This window comes from Erpetoichthys calabaricus, chromosome 12, assembly GCF_900747795.2.
Source record: "Erpetoichthys calabaricus chromosome 12, fErpCal1.3, whole genome shotgun sequence".
NCBI classification, from domain to species: Eukaryota; Metazoa; Chordata; class Cladistia; order Polypteriformes; family Polypteridae; genus Erpetoichthys; species Erpetoichthys calabaricus.
The window spans coordinates 10,069,075-10,086,207 of record NC_041405.2 but is presented as its reverse complement, the minus strand read 5'-3'; the positions used below and the strand labels follow the sequence as shown (position 1 = coordinate 10,086,207).

At 40.1% G+C, this 17,133-nt stretch overlaps 1 protein-coding gene across 1 annotated transcript; it reads right to left on the bottom strand.

Moving 5' to 3' along the window:
* Window positions 1–323: 323 nt before the first annotated feature.
* On the bottom strand, window positions 324–16,164 carry LOC127529853 (uncharacterized). Its single transcript, XM_051934899.1, has 5 exons — window positions 16,033–16,164; window positions 15,913–15,939; window positions 14,409–14,708; window positions 12,040–12,327; window positions 324–451 (listed from the first exon to the last, which is right to left on the bottom strand). Exons 1-5 carry the CDS (start codon window positions 16,061–16,063, stop codon window positions 324–326), a joined length of 774 nt encoding a protein of 257 aa, XP_051790859.1. The 5' UTR covers window positions 16,064–16,164.
* Window positions 16,165–17,133: the final 969 nt, after the last annotated feature.

The window sequence follows — 17,133 nt, the reverse complement described above, 5'->3', positions numbered from 1 at the left end:
CTATCTATCTATCTATCTATCTATCTATCTATCTATCTATCTATTAGCTTCTGTTCTTCGTTCATATCATTGGTATTAGAATAAATTGTATGTTTAGATTTCTTTTGAAATGTCCTTAGAAGTCCTAATTATTTAAAGTATCACTTTTCTGCAACCCATTTCAAGTGTCTACTAGGAAATGGAATCAAAATGATTCTTAAGTTGCATAAAATATTTAAAGGTATTAATAAGCTGAAAGCCACTTGTATGAAAACTGCATGTCTGTAAAAAACACAGTCCTATATGTTATAATGAAATAATGAAGTATTGCAGATAGCAGTCAGTTATTTCTGTAAATAAAAGCTGTCCTTCTCTCTTGTCTGACAGCAGGCATCATGGAATATGAAGCCAAGTGCTAACAACACCACACCAGAAATAGCGAGCCCGATGACATTAAGCACAAAGTTCAAATCTGGAAGAAAAGCAGAGAAAAGAAAATTAAAAATCATTTATGAGACAATAGAATCCAGCATTTAATTTAACTAACTTCAGATAAAAGAGAAGTGATTTTAATCCTTTGTTGATTCAAAGCCGCATAATATAATCCATTGTCACACATGCACATCAGAAGATCACCTTCAGGGGTTGTCTGAGGTATGTAATACCCCTCCGAGATGAGAGGGGGCGCTGGAGATAATCATGTCCTCTCCCTTTCTGTCCACAGTGCTGAGAAGATGCCCAATGAGTGCAAATGACTTCCAGTCACCGGGCCATAAATTCCTATTTTTCTGGAAAGCAGCATCTTTTGCTGACCAAGCACAACTGCGAGATGGAGCTCCTTAGCCAGACAAATAGCCAAGGAAACAAACTGATTTTGAGAGGCTACCTTTGTTTTATGTTCGCAAATCGCACCATCAAACATTCTTTTTGTTTATATTTGTCAATTTAAAGACTTTGAAGTAAACAGGGACAGCTGTGTTGGTGGCCAAACATTTCTCCTGTGGAATTCACAGACCTCGCATGACCACACCATGTTTGGCATTTCCTCAGATAAACACTACTCATATTTTAGCCTATTTTCCAATTAGGGTTTTTCATCTGGGCATAGTATTTTTCTTCAACATCATTTCAACATCATCATCATTTTAAGATGTACTGTTCTGCTTAGTGTTGGAGTAAGTAAGAAAGAAAGAAGACAAAGACATTGCCTTTATATAGCACTTTTCAAAACACTCAAAGCACATAGAGAAGCGGGAGCTGATATGACGGCAGCCATTTTGTACCAGAATGTTCAGCACACATTGGTTATTAGGTGATGAAGAGGTGACAGAGAGATAGTTAGCCAATTACAGACAGGGGATGTTAGAGGTCTGAATGACTAGAACATGCTGGGCAATAAAATCAGGACATCAGGGTGCACCCTACTCTTTTTTTGAAAGATGCCTAGGGATCTTTTTTGAGTCAGGATCTCGGTTTTACATCTCCTCTAAAGAAATGAGCTGGGGCATTGGGGCCATGATGTCCTCTTACAGCAGCATCCCAAGCTTTTCCTAGATGGTCTTCCACACAAATACTGGCTGTGCCCAAGCATGCATAGTTTCAGGTGGATTACCTGTCTGAAGTGCATGTAGTATGGCTGATGGCAGTAACTACAGTTCATGCCAGGCTGGACTGGGCAGGCTAAACTATCTCCCAAAAACTTTCTTCGGCTTTCCCAAATCAACTGAGAGACATGATCCCTCCAGGACAGGGGTCTCCAACCTTTTCTCCCCTGAGAGCTACTTTTACTAAATGAAAATTGCCGAGAGCTCCTCATGTTTTCTAACGTTTATTCTCATAGGTTATTTCAACCCAAACAAACTGAATAAGCTTGTTTTGCCTGAACATTTATAAAATGTTGGTGTCCACAACTCACATTTTACATTAAAACATCACAAAAAATATTTAGTTCACCTGCAAGTGCATTTTGTATGTCTGTATGCATTTTCTAGTGTATCTCACACTATTGAAGTAAAACATGAATGCTGTCAAAACAAAACAATGCAATTCCAAATACATAGTGTGGCGGACAGCCGGGTCCCATGCTCAATACCTCCCCCGAGACGCTTGGTGGCAGCCTCCCTGGCGGACGGTGATCCCCCAACCTGTTGCATGGCTCCATGGGAGATGGGGTCCTCCACAGCCTGGTTGGGGGCTCGGAGTCAGCAGCCCGGCTGGATGTATCTTCAGCCCCACCCGGAAGGGCAATGGGGTGCTTCCAGGTGAATGAATGCTTCCAGGTGGGCTAAAAAAAGGTCCAGCCACCACCACTCAGGAAGCCAGAGTTGGGAGGAAGGAGACGAAGCTTGAGGAGGAGTGGTGGTAAAGGAAGAGAAGAGTGTTGTGTTGTAAAAGCGCTTTATGGACTTTGGGGGAGTCTCTCTTGCGGGGCTGTGGGCACGCCGCTCCCGCGACGCGTGTGTGGGTTTACCTGCTGTACTGGACTGCCCACAAAATTATTTTTACGGGGTCCCATCTAGGATGCCATTGTGGGGGATGAGATGTAAAACTGAGATCCTGACTCTCTGAGGTCAAAAAAGATTCCTGGGCATCTTTCAAAAAAGAGTAGGGTGTACACCGATGCCCTGATTTTATTGCCCAGCATGTTCTAGTCATTCAGACCTCTAATCATCCCCTGTCTGTAATTGGCTAACTATCTCTCTGTCACCTCTTCATCACCTAACAACCAATGTGTGGTGAACATACTGGTACAAAATGGCTGCCATCATATCAGCCAAGTGGATGTTGCACGTTGATGGTGGTTGAAGTGGATCCCTCTTCTCTATGTGGTTTGAGTGTTTTGAAAAGTGCTATATAAAGGCAATGTCTTTGTCTTCTTTCTTTCTTACTTACTCCAACACTAAGCAGAACAGTACATCTTAAAATGATGATGATGTTGAAATGATGTTGAAGAAAAATACTATGCCCAGATGAAAAACCCTAATTGGAAAATCTCCTCCCGGAACACACCTGGAGCACTTCCAGGTGCTAATAAAAGGGGCTGCCTCCCTTCACAAGGAGGCTGGAGTCGGGAGAGCAGTTGGACAAGGTCTAAGGAGGAGACACGGAGGCGGCCTGAAGAGTGAGGCATAGTGGTTGGCCTGGACTTTGGGGGAGTTTGGGGTTGTGTGGCATTTAAGACTGTACATAATAGACTGTATATAAACGTGTGTTGGATGACAAAATGATGCCTGCCTGTCTGTGTCTGGGCTGTTCCCCACAACAGATATGACTTATTCCTTTGTCATTTTGTCACATGTCACTGTGTCACTTTATTCACATGTCCAGTTGCATGTCTGATGTGTTGTTTAGTTAGTCAGATGACTGGCAGTGCATGGAGTCAACAAGAGAGGTGTATGGTGGAGTGTAGAATCAGAATTTGCTTGCGGTACCGATTTATTTGCACGAATCCGAGAGACACGCAGCGGGCCGAGGGGAGGAGCCTTCCTCACTCACTTACTCACCAGCTTAGCTAGCGAACGAGAGAACAATTGAATTCAACTTTGTTTGATATTTAAAATAAAGTGTTACTTAGGTCTTGATGAGTTTGTCCGGATATTCTCTTGAGTGTATCCCACATTGAAAAGATAGATTGCAATTCCGATTGTGGATCGTGATTTTTGTGTTAAAAGGATTGTGATATGATTTTTTGGAAAGATCACCCACGCCTAATTTGACTAATCAAGTTTTCAAATTTATGTAGGATTCATTAACCCTTTGGCGAGCTACTTGGAAAGGGGTTGCGAGCTACCGGTACCTTGTGAGCGACATGTTGGAGACCCCTGCCCCAGGGGAATTCCAGGATCTGCCCTATGTTCTGCACCTCATAGGCTGTATGTCTGTGGGACGGCATCCAAAGCGTTGCTACTACAAACCCCAAACCTCCTCCTTTGGATCTCTACCTTTTCACAGAGAGTGGTCTGAGCAGCCAAGTGTAGGAACCTCTTTTCATTCCTTTTCAGTTTTTTTCTGTCTCAACCCAATGCTCATGAAAGAACGCTGAGGATGTGGATTGGTACACTGACTCGTAAAACACTATTTTTTTTTATCTAAGACTATGCAGCTCACAAAGGCAAAGAGGTGTGAAAGTCCAATACCACTTTCTCTTTCTTAAAGATAGCCATAGTAAATTGAAAAGAAAGAAAGAAAGAAAGAAAGAAAGAAAGAAAGAAAGAAAGAAAGAAAGAAAGAAAGAAAGAAAGAAAATCAATATCAGGAATGTATTTTTTACAAGACATTATGCTGCATCTTAATTTTCAACATCTGCTGAAAAATATCACTCTATACTTGACAAAGTCATCAAGGAGGCCTATGTGTGGTCCTTCCACTTAGTGGAAGAGAATCCAGCAGTGTGATGCTCCTGATTGAAAGAAACACAAAGTCCTCCTTCATAAAGAACAGGTTATGTATGTAGAAAACGTTTTTGTCAATTGTTTGCTGGCCTCATGCTGACCAACAGAGCCCTGGCTGCACGACAATTAATGCTGCTACAGGACGTGCAGTGTGCAGTTCGAGTCGTGCAGTGCGTGTCATCTGTGTGCTCTGTCTGAGTTATTGTGGTTAGTTATTTTTTACCTTTAAGCCATTTGGTTCTAAACAAAAGGTGTTGCTATTTCAGTTTAGGAAGTTCATAGCCAATGCATTTTCTGTAGTAGCAGGAAGCTGCAAGGCTATCACTTTGATTATTGTTTATAACTATACTGCTCTGTTTTGTCAGATGATGACTATGTTGGGGGGGTCTTAAGTATCTGGTGCAAATCAGAACAGACCAGGTGCCAACATCCAACTGTTTGATTTTTTTTTGTGATGTTAGAGAAATCTGTACAAATTTAGGAGAGTTCTGGTATGGGCCATACTAGAATTTCATCCCAAAAACATCACTGAAATGGAGCACAGGTTTAGGTTTAGGTTTAGGTTTAGGTAGACTTTATTGTCCCAGAGGAAAATTTGTTTGCAGAAGGAATATACAAAACATGAGGCATTGTTGCACAGAAATGAGAAAATAAAGACAGAACAATTGACATCTATTGTTATCATAAGTACACACACTCCAGATTAGTGTAAAACATGAATAATTACCTTTAACAGTACTCAAATTGTCATTCAGAATTTAGCATTAAGCAGCATCACTACAAGTTACAGGATTAAAAATACTTATAGTTCTAAGAAAAGATTTCTTAAATCCATTTTTCTTTACCCTTAGGAACCTAAATTTGTAGACTGATGGCAACAGCTGAAAAATAGGAAAAAGAAGATGGCTGACAGAATCGAATCGGCCGTCATTCTAACCTGTTTGTGATATGGCTCAGTAACAGGGGTCCACTGCATATAAGAATTTTACTGCTAATTTTTACAGTATTGTTAAGATGGTTTATATTCTAAATGGTGAGGTTACCAACACATAAAAACAAATGTAACAATGACAAAAAGTGTCGTTATGGTGTTGTCAACTTTAAAAAAATTTACATACAGTATGACGGCTTAGTAACTGGACACTGTGCAACCCTGATTCTGATGGATGAAGACACCTCTTGGCCATAAAAATCATCACATGATCCAAGAGCATCCAGGTGAAATGATGCACCAGTTTGTATGCAAACTACCAAAGCAACATGACTGGGATGCATTTTCAGTAGACGGCGAGACCTGCTTCTCTATGTACTTGCCTGTCCCTGCTGGTTTTGGTCTTGTCGTTAAAATACCTGTTTTGTTTATTGGCTCTGGAAAGATAAAGGAAACAAAAACATTTTAGCTTATTTTTATTTTTTCCTCACAAACTTGAAAAACCTAATGAACAAATACAGTAGACTGATAAGGAACAACTGTTTTTCAGTTTTATTTTATTAAAAATTGAAGTTATATAGTTAAGTTTAAATTGAAGTTTATAGTTAAAATTGCATAACTCTATGATTTAGTGTGCTGGGCTGGTAATCTTAAAAGAAGAGAGGCCCACCGAATCAACAAGCTCATTAAGAGTGCAGGGTCAGTTATGAGACACTCTCTAGACCAGCAAGAGGTAGTGGCAAAAAAGAAAATGTTTACTTTAACATAACACCCAAATATTAATAACTAAGACGTTTTTTCAATGGGATGGAAATGGGAAGCCATGATAATGTAGGCACCCCTCACACATGCAGTAAATGTCAAAATGGTTGTACAGCTCATCTGCTGCAATGAATGTGATAAAACACACTGATAAGTGTAATGTAAATGAGCCAAAGAGACTTATAAAGAGGATCATGGGAAAACATGCTTATTTTTGTCTTGAATATTAATATTAAAAAATAAACTATATTTTCATGCACACATGGTGGTGTATATTTTCATTTGGGAAATACATTATACACATGTTTCCAAATTAATAAACTTAATTAATTAACTTATTAATTAATAATTAATAAACTGAATTGAGTTGCATTGAAATGAATTAATGTGAAATCAGTTCGATTCAGTTCAGTTGAACCCTGAACTGGACTAATGGGTTTGGCTAAGATTGATGGATATTTTGAACTGCCTGTATAAAGGAGTTTTTGTATAACATGAGCTTGTGTCAAGTATCCCAGAACCCACCACAAGATGAAAGGGACAAGAAGAAATGGGATTATTTTCTTGTTTTTTTTTTGTTTTTTTTAGATTTACCCAGTCATTGTCAGTACATTTACATGCACATACAGTGCATCTGGAAAGTATTCACGGTGCATCACTTTTTCCACATTTTGTTATGTTACAGCCTTATTCCAAAATGGATTAAATTCATTTTTTTCCTCAGAATTCTACATACAACACCCCATAATGACAACGTGAAAAAAGTTTACCTGAGGTTTTTGCAAATTTATTAAAAATAAAAAAATTGAGAAAGCACATGTACAAAAGAATTCACAGCCTTTGCCATGAAACTCAAAATTGAGCTCAGGTGCATCCTGTTTCCCCTGATCATCCTTGAGATGTTTCTGCAGCTTACTTGGAGTCCACCTGTGGTAAATTCAGTTGATTGGACATGATTTGGAAAGGCACACACCTGTCTATAGAAGGTCCCACAGTTGACAGTTCATGTCAGAGCACAAACCAAGCATGAAGTCAAAGGAATTGTCTGTAGACCTCCGAGACAGGATTGTCTCGAGGCACAAATCTGGGGAAGGTTACAGAAAAATTTCTGCTGCTTTGAAGGTCCCAATGAGCACAGTGGCCTCCATCATCAGTATATGGAAGAAGTTCGCAACCACCAGGACTCTTCCTAGAGCTGGCCGGCCATCTAAACTGAGCAATGGGGGGAGAAGGGCCTTAGTCAGGGAGGTGACCAAGAACCTGATGGTCACTCTGTCAGAGCTCCAGAGGTACACTGTGAAGAGTGGAGAACCTTCCAGAAGGACAACCATCTCTCCAGCAATCCACCAATCAGGCCTGTATGGTAGAGTGGCCAGACGGAAGCCACTCCTTAGTAAAAGGCACATGGCAGCCTGTCTGGAGTTTGCCAAAAGGCACCTGAAGGACTCTCAGACCATGAGAAAGAAAATTCTCTGGTCTGATGAGACAAAGATTGAACTCTTTGTTGTGAATGCCAGGCACCGCTCATCACCAGGCCAATACCATCCCTACAGTGAAGCATGGTGGTGGCAGCATCATGCTGTGGGGATGTTTTTCAGTGGCAGGGACTGGGAGACTAGTCAGGATAAAGGGAAAGATGACTGCAGCAATGTACAGAGACATCCTGGATGAAAACCTGCTCCAGAGCGCTCTTGACCTCAGACTGAGGCGACGGTTCATCTTTCAGCAGGACAACGACCTTAAGCACACAGCCAAGATATCAAACTAGTGGCTTCAGGACAACTCTGTGAATGTCCTTGAGTGGCCCAGCCAGAGCCCAGACTTGAATCTGATAGAACATCTCTGGAGAAATCTTAAAATGGCTGTGCACCGATGCTTCCCATCCAACCTGATGGAGCTTGAGAGGTGCTGCAAAGAGGAATGGGTGAAACTGGCCAAGGATAGGTGTGCCAAGCTTGTGGCTTCATATTCAAAAAGACTTGAGGCTGGAATTGCTGCCAAAGGTGCATCGACAAAGTATTGAGCAAAGGCTGTGAATACTTATGGACATGGGATTTCTCAGTTTTTTTATTTTTAATAAATTTGCAAAAACCTCAAGTAAACTTTTTTTACGTTATCATTATGGGGTGTTGTGTGCAGAATTCTGAGGAAAAAAAATGAATTTAATCCATTTTGGAATAAGGCTGTAACATAACAAAATGTGGAAAAAGTGATGTGCTGTGAATACTTTCCGGATGCACTGTACATAATTCGGTTAAGATGAACAACCTTGTCAAGGCAGAAACTTGGTTTCTTATTAGTCTGCGTTTACTTGCGCAAGTAACCTTCTGTAGGTCTCCTTTGGCAAAACGCTCTGACATCATTAAAGCATACAAAAAAAGGTTAAATATTATTATGAGCCACTGTGAATCAGAAAATAAGCACGAAGCCTGTGATCATTTTCTTGTGTTTCACAAACAGAATTGCCTCTTTATTTATAGGTTTCTGTTACTAGATTGTATGCAGCAAACTGTTTTTGGCTGGGCTTTGTGATTGAGCCCTGCAAAGGACCGACAAATGAGTACATGTGCTTCTTGCCTTACACCTAGTGCTGTTAAAATAATAATAACACAGGTATTTTTACTTGAGTAAGATATTTTTCGGTTACTTGTAACTTTAAAAAGTAATCAGACTACATAATGTACAATGCATCCGGAAAGTATTCACAGCGCATCACTTTTTCCACATTTTTTTATGTTACAGCCTTATTCCAAAATGGATTAAATTCATTTTTTTCCCCTCAGAATTCTACACACAACACCCCATAATGACAACGTGAAAAAAGTTTACTTGAGGTTTTTGCAAATTTATTAAAAAGAAAAAAACTGAGAAATCCCATGTCCATAAGTATTCACAGCCTTTGCTCAATACTTTGTCGATGCTCCTTTGGCAGCAATTCCAGCCTCAAGTCTTTTTGAATATGATGCCACTAGCTTGGCACACCTATCCTTGGCCAGTTTTGCCCATTCCTCTTTGCAGCACCTCTCAAGCTCCATCAGGTTGGATGGGAAGCGTCGGTGCACAGCCATTTTAAGATCTCTCCAGAGATGTTCAATCGGATTCAAGTCTGGGCTCTGGCTGGGCCACTCAAGGACATTCACAGAGTTGTCCTGAAGCCACTCCTTTGATATCTTGGCTGTGTGCTTAGGGTTGTTGTCCTGCTGAAAGATGAACTGTCACCCCAGTCTGAGGTCAAGAGCGCTCTGGAGCAGGTTTACATCCAGGATGTCTCTGTACATTGCTGCAGTCATCTTTCCCTTTATCCTGACTAGTCTCCCAGTCCCTGCCACTGAAAAACATCCCCACAGCATGATGCTGCCACCACCATGCTTCACTGTAAGGATGATATTGGCCTGGTGAGGAGTGGTGCCTGGTTTCCTCCAAATGTGACGCCTGGCATTCACACCAAAAGAAGTCCTTCAGGTGCCTTTTGGCAAACTCCAGACAGGCTGCCATGTGCCTTTTACTAAGGAGTGGCTTCCGTCTGGCCACTCTACCATACAGGCCTGATTGGTGGATTGCTGGAGAGATGGTTGTCCTTCTGGAAGGTTCTCCTCTCTCCACAGAGGACCTCTGGAGCTCTGAAAGAGTGACCATCGGGTTCTTGGTCACCTCCCTGACTAAGGCCCTTCTCCCCAAATCGCTCAGTTTAGATGGCCGGCCAGCTCTAGGAAGAGTCCTGGTGGTTTTGAATTTCTTCCACTTGTGGATGATGGAGGCCACTGTGCTCATTGGGACCTTCAAAGCAGCAGACATTTTTCTGTAACCTTCCCCAGATTTGTGCCTCGAGACAATCCTGTCTCGGAGGTCTACAGACAATTCCTTTGACTTCATGCTTGGTTTGTGCTCTGACATGAACTGTCAACTGTGGGACCTTATATAGATAGGTGTGTGCCTTTCCAAATCATGTCCAGTCAACTGAATTTACCACAGGTGGACATCCAATGTAGCTACAGAAACATCTCAAGGATGATCAGGGGAAACAGGATGCACCTGAGCTCAATTTTGAGCTTCATGGCTAAGGCTGTGAATACTTATGTACATGTGCTTTCTCAATTTTTTTATTTTTAATAAATTTGCAAAAATCTCAAGTAAACTTTTTTCACGTTGTCATTATGGGGTGTTGTGTGTAGAATTCTGAGGAAAAAAATGAATTTAATCCATTTTGGAATAAGGCTGTAACATAACAAAATGTGGAAAAAGTGACGTGCGGTGAATACTTTCTGGATGCACTGTATGTTACTTTTAACACATTACGTTGCTGCTTCTGAGATTGTGTTGATGAGTTTCATACAGTACATTTAGCTCGACAACATAAATTTAGCGACTTCTAAAATATTGAGATTGATTTTTTCAGGAGAAGGAATGATGCAATCGCCTGAGCATTTGCCTCCGGAAATTTATTTTGTGGACGCCTCACCTGTGAGTACTGAATGTGCAGGTGAAGCTAAGCAGGTGAACGGAGTGCAATTGACATGCACAGAGAACAAAATCCTTTGACAGTAACTCAGTTAAGGGTTTACATGGTCACATAATCAGGTTATTCGTGGAAAAATCTACCTCTGTTAATCAGGTTTCTCAGAGGCCAATAACCCAATTTCTCTAACTGGAACAAGGCTTTACGTGGCATTATATAAATCAGGTTTCCGTGAATAGTCTGGTTATTGAAGTGCATGTAAACACACTAATTGTCAGTCAAGTCATTATTGAACATGTTTGTCACTGATCAATAACTTTTTTAAGCTTTAGTAGTAGTAGTAGTACTGCTACTTGTATATAATAGTAGCCGTCCCCAGCAGCTCCACCCGCTTAGTAGTGAAACAGGACAGTGAGGAGGATCCTGCCTGGTTCCCCACTCCTGACGTCACGCTTCCCCCTCTCCTCGGCCCGCAGCCTCTGTCTCGGATTAGTGCGAACATATTGCTCCTGCAAGTGAATTATGATTCTTAGCACAATGAAAGAAGTCGCAAAATCAACTGGAATGTTCGAGTAAATTATAGAAAAACATCCAATCTAAATCTGTTAAGTAGTTCTGTCATGAAAAGCGGACAGACAGACTGACATTGGATTTTATATCCATCCATCCATCCATTATCCAACCCGCTATATCCTAACTACAGGGTCACAGGGGCCTGCTGGAGCCAAATCCAGCCAACACAGGGTGCAAGGCAGGTAACAAACCCCGGGCAGTTTCACCAGCCCACCACAGTGAATTTTATATATACTGTAGAGAGATATTAAAATTCTTACTTGCATTACCAACCAATATACAACATGTCGGCACTCTTGGTCCCACAGCATGAACAAGAAGATTACATTAAAATACAAAACTCCATTTTCTTTAATACAAATTAGCCCACCTGATATGCCCCTTCTCCCTGCTTCCACTTGATTAGTGATGTTCTCAGTACCTGAAATGTTGCGGAAAACCCCGGCAGCATTTTACACAGATCTCTACTCTTGACTTTACTACACAGTGTTACCTCCAGAACACTTCGCATCTTTTATAGGGCCTAGAAAGTAAAGCTTAATAAGTGGGCTTGATGAACAGAATGATCTCCTCTCGTTTGACAAAGTTCTTGTGTATGTTCTTATATAAGAATTAAGATGACAATTTTAATAATTACTACTACTACTAATAATAATAATAGTAATAATAATAAAATAATTGGTATTTTATTAATAAAATGACTTTTTTGAGTTGCTTTACATACATAATGTTTTCACATGTGTTCAGTTCCTTTTTGCTTGCCATACAGCTTCTTTATTAAGATTCTTAACCTTCAGTTACGTTTTTCTTTGTCTATAAAATGAAAATCAGCTTTTAATAACATTATGCAATTTTTTTTGGAAATTCAAAAAAAATTGATACACTCTATTTATAGACTTAAATCCCTCAATGGAACAACTAAAGAACAGAGTATTATGAAATCTTACCTCTGTGTTGAAGGCCGTACTGTTGACTCTGAATAGTAAAGTCTCCCTGTCCTCTGTACAGACACATGTAAGTTGCATCGCTGGTTTCATTGACGTTCTCTACAGTAAACTCCACTCCCCGTTTGTTCTCCACAGACTTTGACATGATCTTTACTCCATTTTCATAAAGCTCAAACATATTTGGTGGGTTTTGTATTTTTTTCCCTTTGGGGAAAAAGCATTTGAATGTCACGTCCAGACCCCCTTGGACAGACTTCTTTTTCTCAGCTTGTAAAGTGAGCACAGACGCTGCAACAGAAATTTACATTTTATTAGCAATGGCTTCCAGAGTCAAAAAGAATCTCTTTGTATTTTAAAGGTTAAGTACAAAATCTGTTTCTTCTTTTTATTTTAACTTGCTTTCTCATTTATGCCTATTATAGTTCAAGTATGTCAGTTTTTTGATTGTTCATAATATTCTGAAAAGGATTTTTTTGAATTACTGAATTTCTACATATGAAACAAAGAGAAATTTATCACTTTAGATAAAGCTGGAAATTAAAAGAAGGACAAAGTGCTGAGGTCGTTAAGCAACTCCGCAGTGGCAATGCCCCAGGGGTGGATGAGATTTATCAAGAAATGACGAAGGCTCTGGACAATGTTGGGCTGTCATAGCTGACTTGCCTTTTCAATGTTGTGTGGATCATCAGGAGCTGGGAGCCTCTGGAATGGCAGACTGAGGTGGTGGTCCCCATTTTTAAAACCGGAGGGTGTACTTGAACTGTCGGTGGATCACTCTCCTCATCCTCCTGGAATTGAGATTCCACCCAGTCATTAAACCTCAGATGCAGGAAGAGCAATGCGGATTCTGTCCAGGCCATGGAACAGTGGACCAGTTCTTTACCCTTATGAGGATCTTGGAGGGGGCATTGGAGTACACCCAATCAGTATACATGGACTAAGAGAAGGCAAGATATTCTGTGGGGGTTGCTGGGAGAGTACAAGGTTCTGGGGCTTTAATAAGGGCTATTCAGTACCTGTACAATCACAGTCCACATACTCAGAAAAAACATCAGCACCGTTCACAGTGGCTCTGAGATTCCACTAGGGCTGTGCTTTGTCTCCTATCCTGTTTGTGATTTTCATGGACTGGATATCAAGGCACAGCCAGGGGAGGGAAGGGGTCCAGTTCAGTGCTCTTAGAACTGCATCACTGCTTTTTGTAGATGACATGGTCCTGTTGGCTTTATTGGGATCTTGAACTGAAGCACACATTGGGACGGTTTGTGACCGAATGTTAAGCAGCAGGGATGAGGATCAGCACCTCTAAATCTGAGGACATGGTCCTCAGTAGCAGGTAGTTGGACTGTCATCTCTGAGTGGGAGGTGAATAACTGCCTAAAATGAGGGAGCCAAAAGTACCCTGGAGTCTTGTTCACGAGTGAGGGCAAAGGAATGGTGAGATCGACAGATGGATGGAAGCAGCAAGGAGTTGAGTCAGAAGGCAAAGCTCTCGATTTCCCTGTTGATCTGTGCCCTACCCACACCTATGGTCATGAGCTTTGGGTAATGACCGAAAGATATGAGATTGCAGGTACAAGCGTCTGAAATGAGCTTTCCCTGTCGGGTGGTTGGGCTCTCATTTATAGATAGGGTGAGAAGAGTAGACATCTGGGAGAGGCTTGGAGTAGTGCATCGAGAGGCGCCAATTGAAGTCATTCAGATATCTGATATAAATGCCCCCTTGACGCCTCCCTGTGGAAGGTCCATGGGCACAAAGAACTGGGAGTAGACCCCTGGGAAAACACAAACCAAATGTGTGTGGGAAAAGAACATATGGGCTTCACTGCTGAGACGGTTGCCCCTACAACCCAGTCTTCGATAAACGGAGGAAAATGAATGAATATATAATTGAATGAGTGTTTGTTTGAAATCATTTTATGTAAGTTATAATTTCAACCAAGATTTGTGTCATGTAATGTTATGTCATGGAAACTTTACGTTAGGCTTGTTACTTCATTTTTTGTTATAGTTTTGTATATTGTGTTACGTTATGTTAATTTTAACCCCTTTAAATTCCTAAAGACGGTTTATTTTCTCGTTTTATGCTAGCTAGCAGAATACTATTGGAAGCATTTAATGTATGTTGTAAAAATGTGTAACTCTCGTGTCTTAAGGAAAAATATCATCCCAAGTGACAGAAAATATGATTTCTTATAATAAAATGTTCTTATTAAGGATGTTTGATAATTTTATGCTATGAAACATTCAACTGCATTCCTGATCCTTTACAAGACAGTGAAAATTTCAAAAGTTATAAAACAGAGAGACTGTAGCCGTGCTTCAACCTTGGGGGATTTCTATTTATTTTAAAAGAAATCCTTACTCACATTTAATGGTCAAGCTCAAGAAATTCTCTGTCTTGATGTGCATCATATTTTCTGTTGTCTTCTCTTCATAAAAGCAGGTGTAGTTCCCCGTCTGCTCTCGTCTGATGTTCTCCAGCTTGAAGGTGACAATTCCCATCTCTTTAGTACTTGGCTTCATTTGCACTTTCTCCCCATTTTTATATAAATTCACCGAGATGTCGCTGTGTTTTCCTATTTGATGACCTCGACATTTAAGGGTCACCGACTCTTCTTCTTCTACAACGTCCTTTGCACTTAAAATATCTAATTGATGTAAGATATCTAAAAATAATGTGTTAGCACATCACAAAGAGGTTTGATTAAAAAACAAACAAACAAACAAACAAACAAACAAACAAACCGCCAAATCTCATAAAGTCAGAAACTTCAGCTTTCATTTACTGCCTTAATTCTGGGAAACCCTTTTGTGTAAGATCTTAGGGTTAGGCATATATTATATCTAATCTGTTTTAAAATGTATAACTTTATTAAATATGTTGTTAATATGTTAAATATCTTTTGTGTAAGAGCAGGCATCTTGGGATTATGCATATATAAAAACGAATTTGTTATGAGTTAATACTTTTTAAAATATGTTGTTTTTATAAACTATTCTATTTGCCTTCCAAGATTTAATATTTGAAATATATAAATTACATAGTAATAATTATTTCAAAGGCACACTTTTTTCCTTCCTTTTCCTGCAATGGAAATTTTACTAAATATTTAGACATTTTTCCATTAATTCCTTTTAATATATTTAAAGTCCTCACTGTTACTTGAAGCAGAATTAATTTTATGAGTCCTGATGAAGACTTAACAGTTGAAAATTTGTGTTTTAATTTATTCTTATTTTTTTTCCCTATTTTTCCTTTTGTGGCCGTGTCCTCCTTTGAAGTGACATACTTTAAATAGTGTTTTAATTATGTATTAGCACAGCAGCATAGAGGGTTAGGGTTAGGGTTAGGGTTAGCTCACAGCTCCATAAGTCACAGTTTCAAATTGCGGCCTGTTCACTGCCTGCTTGAATTTCTCATGCTCTCCTTTGTTATTTCTGCTCTATTTTTCCCCACAAATAATCAAAGATGTGGAAATTATTTTAATTGTCTGAATTTCTTAGTGTGTTGTACAAAGGAGTGCAGCCTGTCATAGGCCAATGAGTTTCTCCTGCTTTAGTATCTACTTGTTAGGAAATTTAGAAAATGAGTGGATGGATGGTTGGATGAAGTAATGAAACAAACTTGAAGAAGTTTCAAAAAGACCCAAACCATTAATATTGTGGACATTACCTTCCTTTCTTCTCAATAAATGATATAAGTGCACAGCATGATATGGGATCACATAAATAAAAAATGTTTCTTTTCTGCTGTATTATTCAATTCAGAGACTTGTGTACTGTTATTATGATAGGTTCATTTTAAAGTCTTTGAAGCTCTGTGCTTGATTCTGCATTAAAGGCAATGCTAAGAATAAGAGAAGTGCTTACCTGAAGTCACCAGCATCATCTGTCCAACTGCAAAACAAATCAGCCTTCTTATAATAAGCTGTCAGCTGCATAAGAGACATATTTAACAGCACAAATCTAAATAAGGCAAACCATACTCACCTATGAGCACAAAGCACAATGGCCATTGCATGTTGTCTCGCTACTCAGACAATGAAGTGTGAAAGTAACTGGTGCTCAGATTGACTTCAGGTAGTAAGAGATGAACTCTGCCACTCTTCATCACAGGAAAAGTTACTCACAGAATGAGACAAGTTGACAAAAAGTAAAAAAACGAAATCCTTGACAGCATGTAATTGGCCCCTCAAAGCACATGACTACCTACATGTCTCTCTTTTAGGAAAGACTTCACTGCACGTTCTTTGTTGCCTCATTTTCTCTCTTTTCTCTTTTGCTGGTGACAAACCTGGCTAGCCTGTCCCAAATAACCATCTTCGTATTGAAATACAGAATTCCCAGGTCATCTCAGGGAAGCAAAGAAATATCTTTCAAGTGTGTCCTGGCTCTGCTTCTAGAGCCCTCTTCTGGAAGGTGCCATCAGACTAACAGATAGTGAAGTGCAATTCAGCACTCCAGAGAACAAGTTTCCACTTCTCCAGAGTCCAATGGTGGCATGCGACTCAGGGGTCTTGTGGTGTTCCTTCTGCGAAAGGCAGGTTGGCTCTCTGCTGTGAGTGATACCTCCAAGGATATCCTATGTTCTTCTGCACTCAGTGCCCCTGTTTTATGAGTTGGCATGGTCTGCCACTCTGAAGATGAGCTGTTGTTGCTTCTTGATGCTTCCACTTCACAATAATGACACTCTCAGTTGACAAAGGCGGATCTAGCAAAGCAGAAATTTCACATATTGACTTGTGGCAAAGGTGGCATTCTATGACCGTTTAAAGTCACTGAGCTCTTCAGTGTAACCCACTGTTTGTTAATGGAGATTGTATAACTATGACCTTGATTTTATGCATGTGTTATCAATGGGTGCAGCTGAAACACCTAAACTCTACAATCTGAAGTGGTTTTGGTCATATAGTCTGTAAGAAAGAGAGACAAGCAGAAAAAGGTTTGGGGATCCACCCCATATATTGTGACAACAAATGCTCAAACATAAATAGGACCAGAGCAGCTTCTGGGACGGAGTCCAAAACTGAACTGACTAGCAAGGTGAAGTGGTTGAACTTTATAGGTGGTGGACAGGAAGAGGCGGGTCCA

What these genes read in the sequence shown, in the direction of transcription:
- LOC127529853 (XM_051934899.1), bottom strand. Translation starts at nt 16,063, where the DNA reads ATGCAATGGCCATTGTGCTTTGTGCTCATAG. An exon ending in ATTGTGCTTTGTGCTCATAG is followed by an intron (nt 15,940 to 16,032) that starts GTGAGTATGGTT and finishes TTTGTTTTGCAG; the next exon opens with TTGGACAGATGATGCTGGTG. An exon ending in CTTGAGCTTGACCATTAAAT is followed by an intron (nt 12,328 to 14,408) that starts GTGAGTAAGGAT and finishes TTTCTGTTGCAG; the next exon opens with CGTCTGTGCTCACTTTACAA.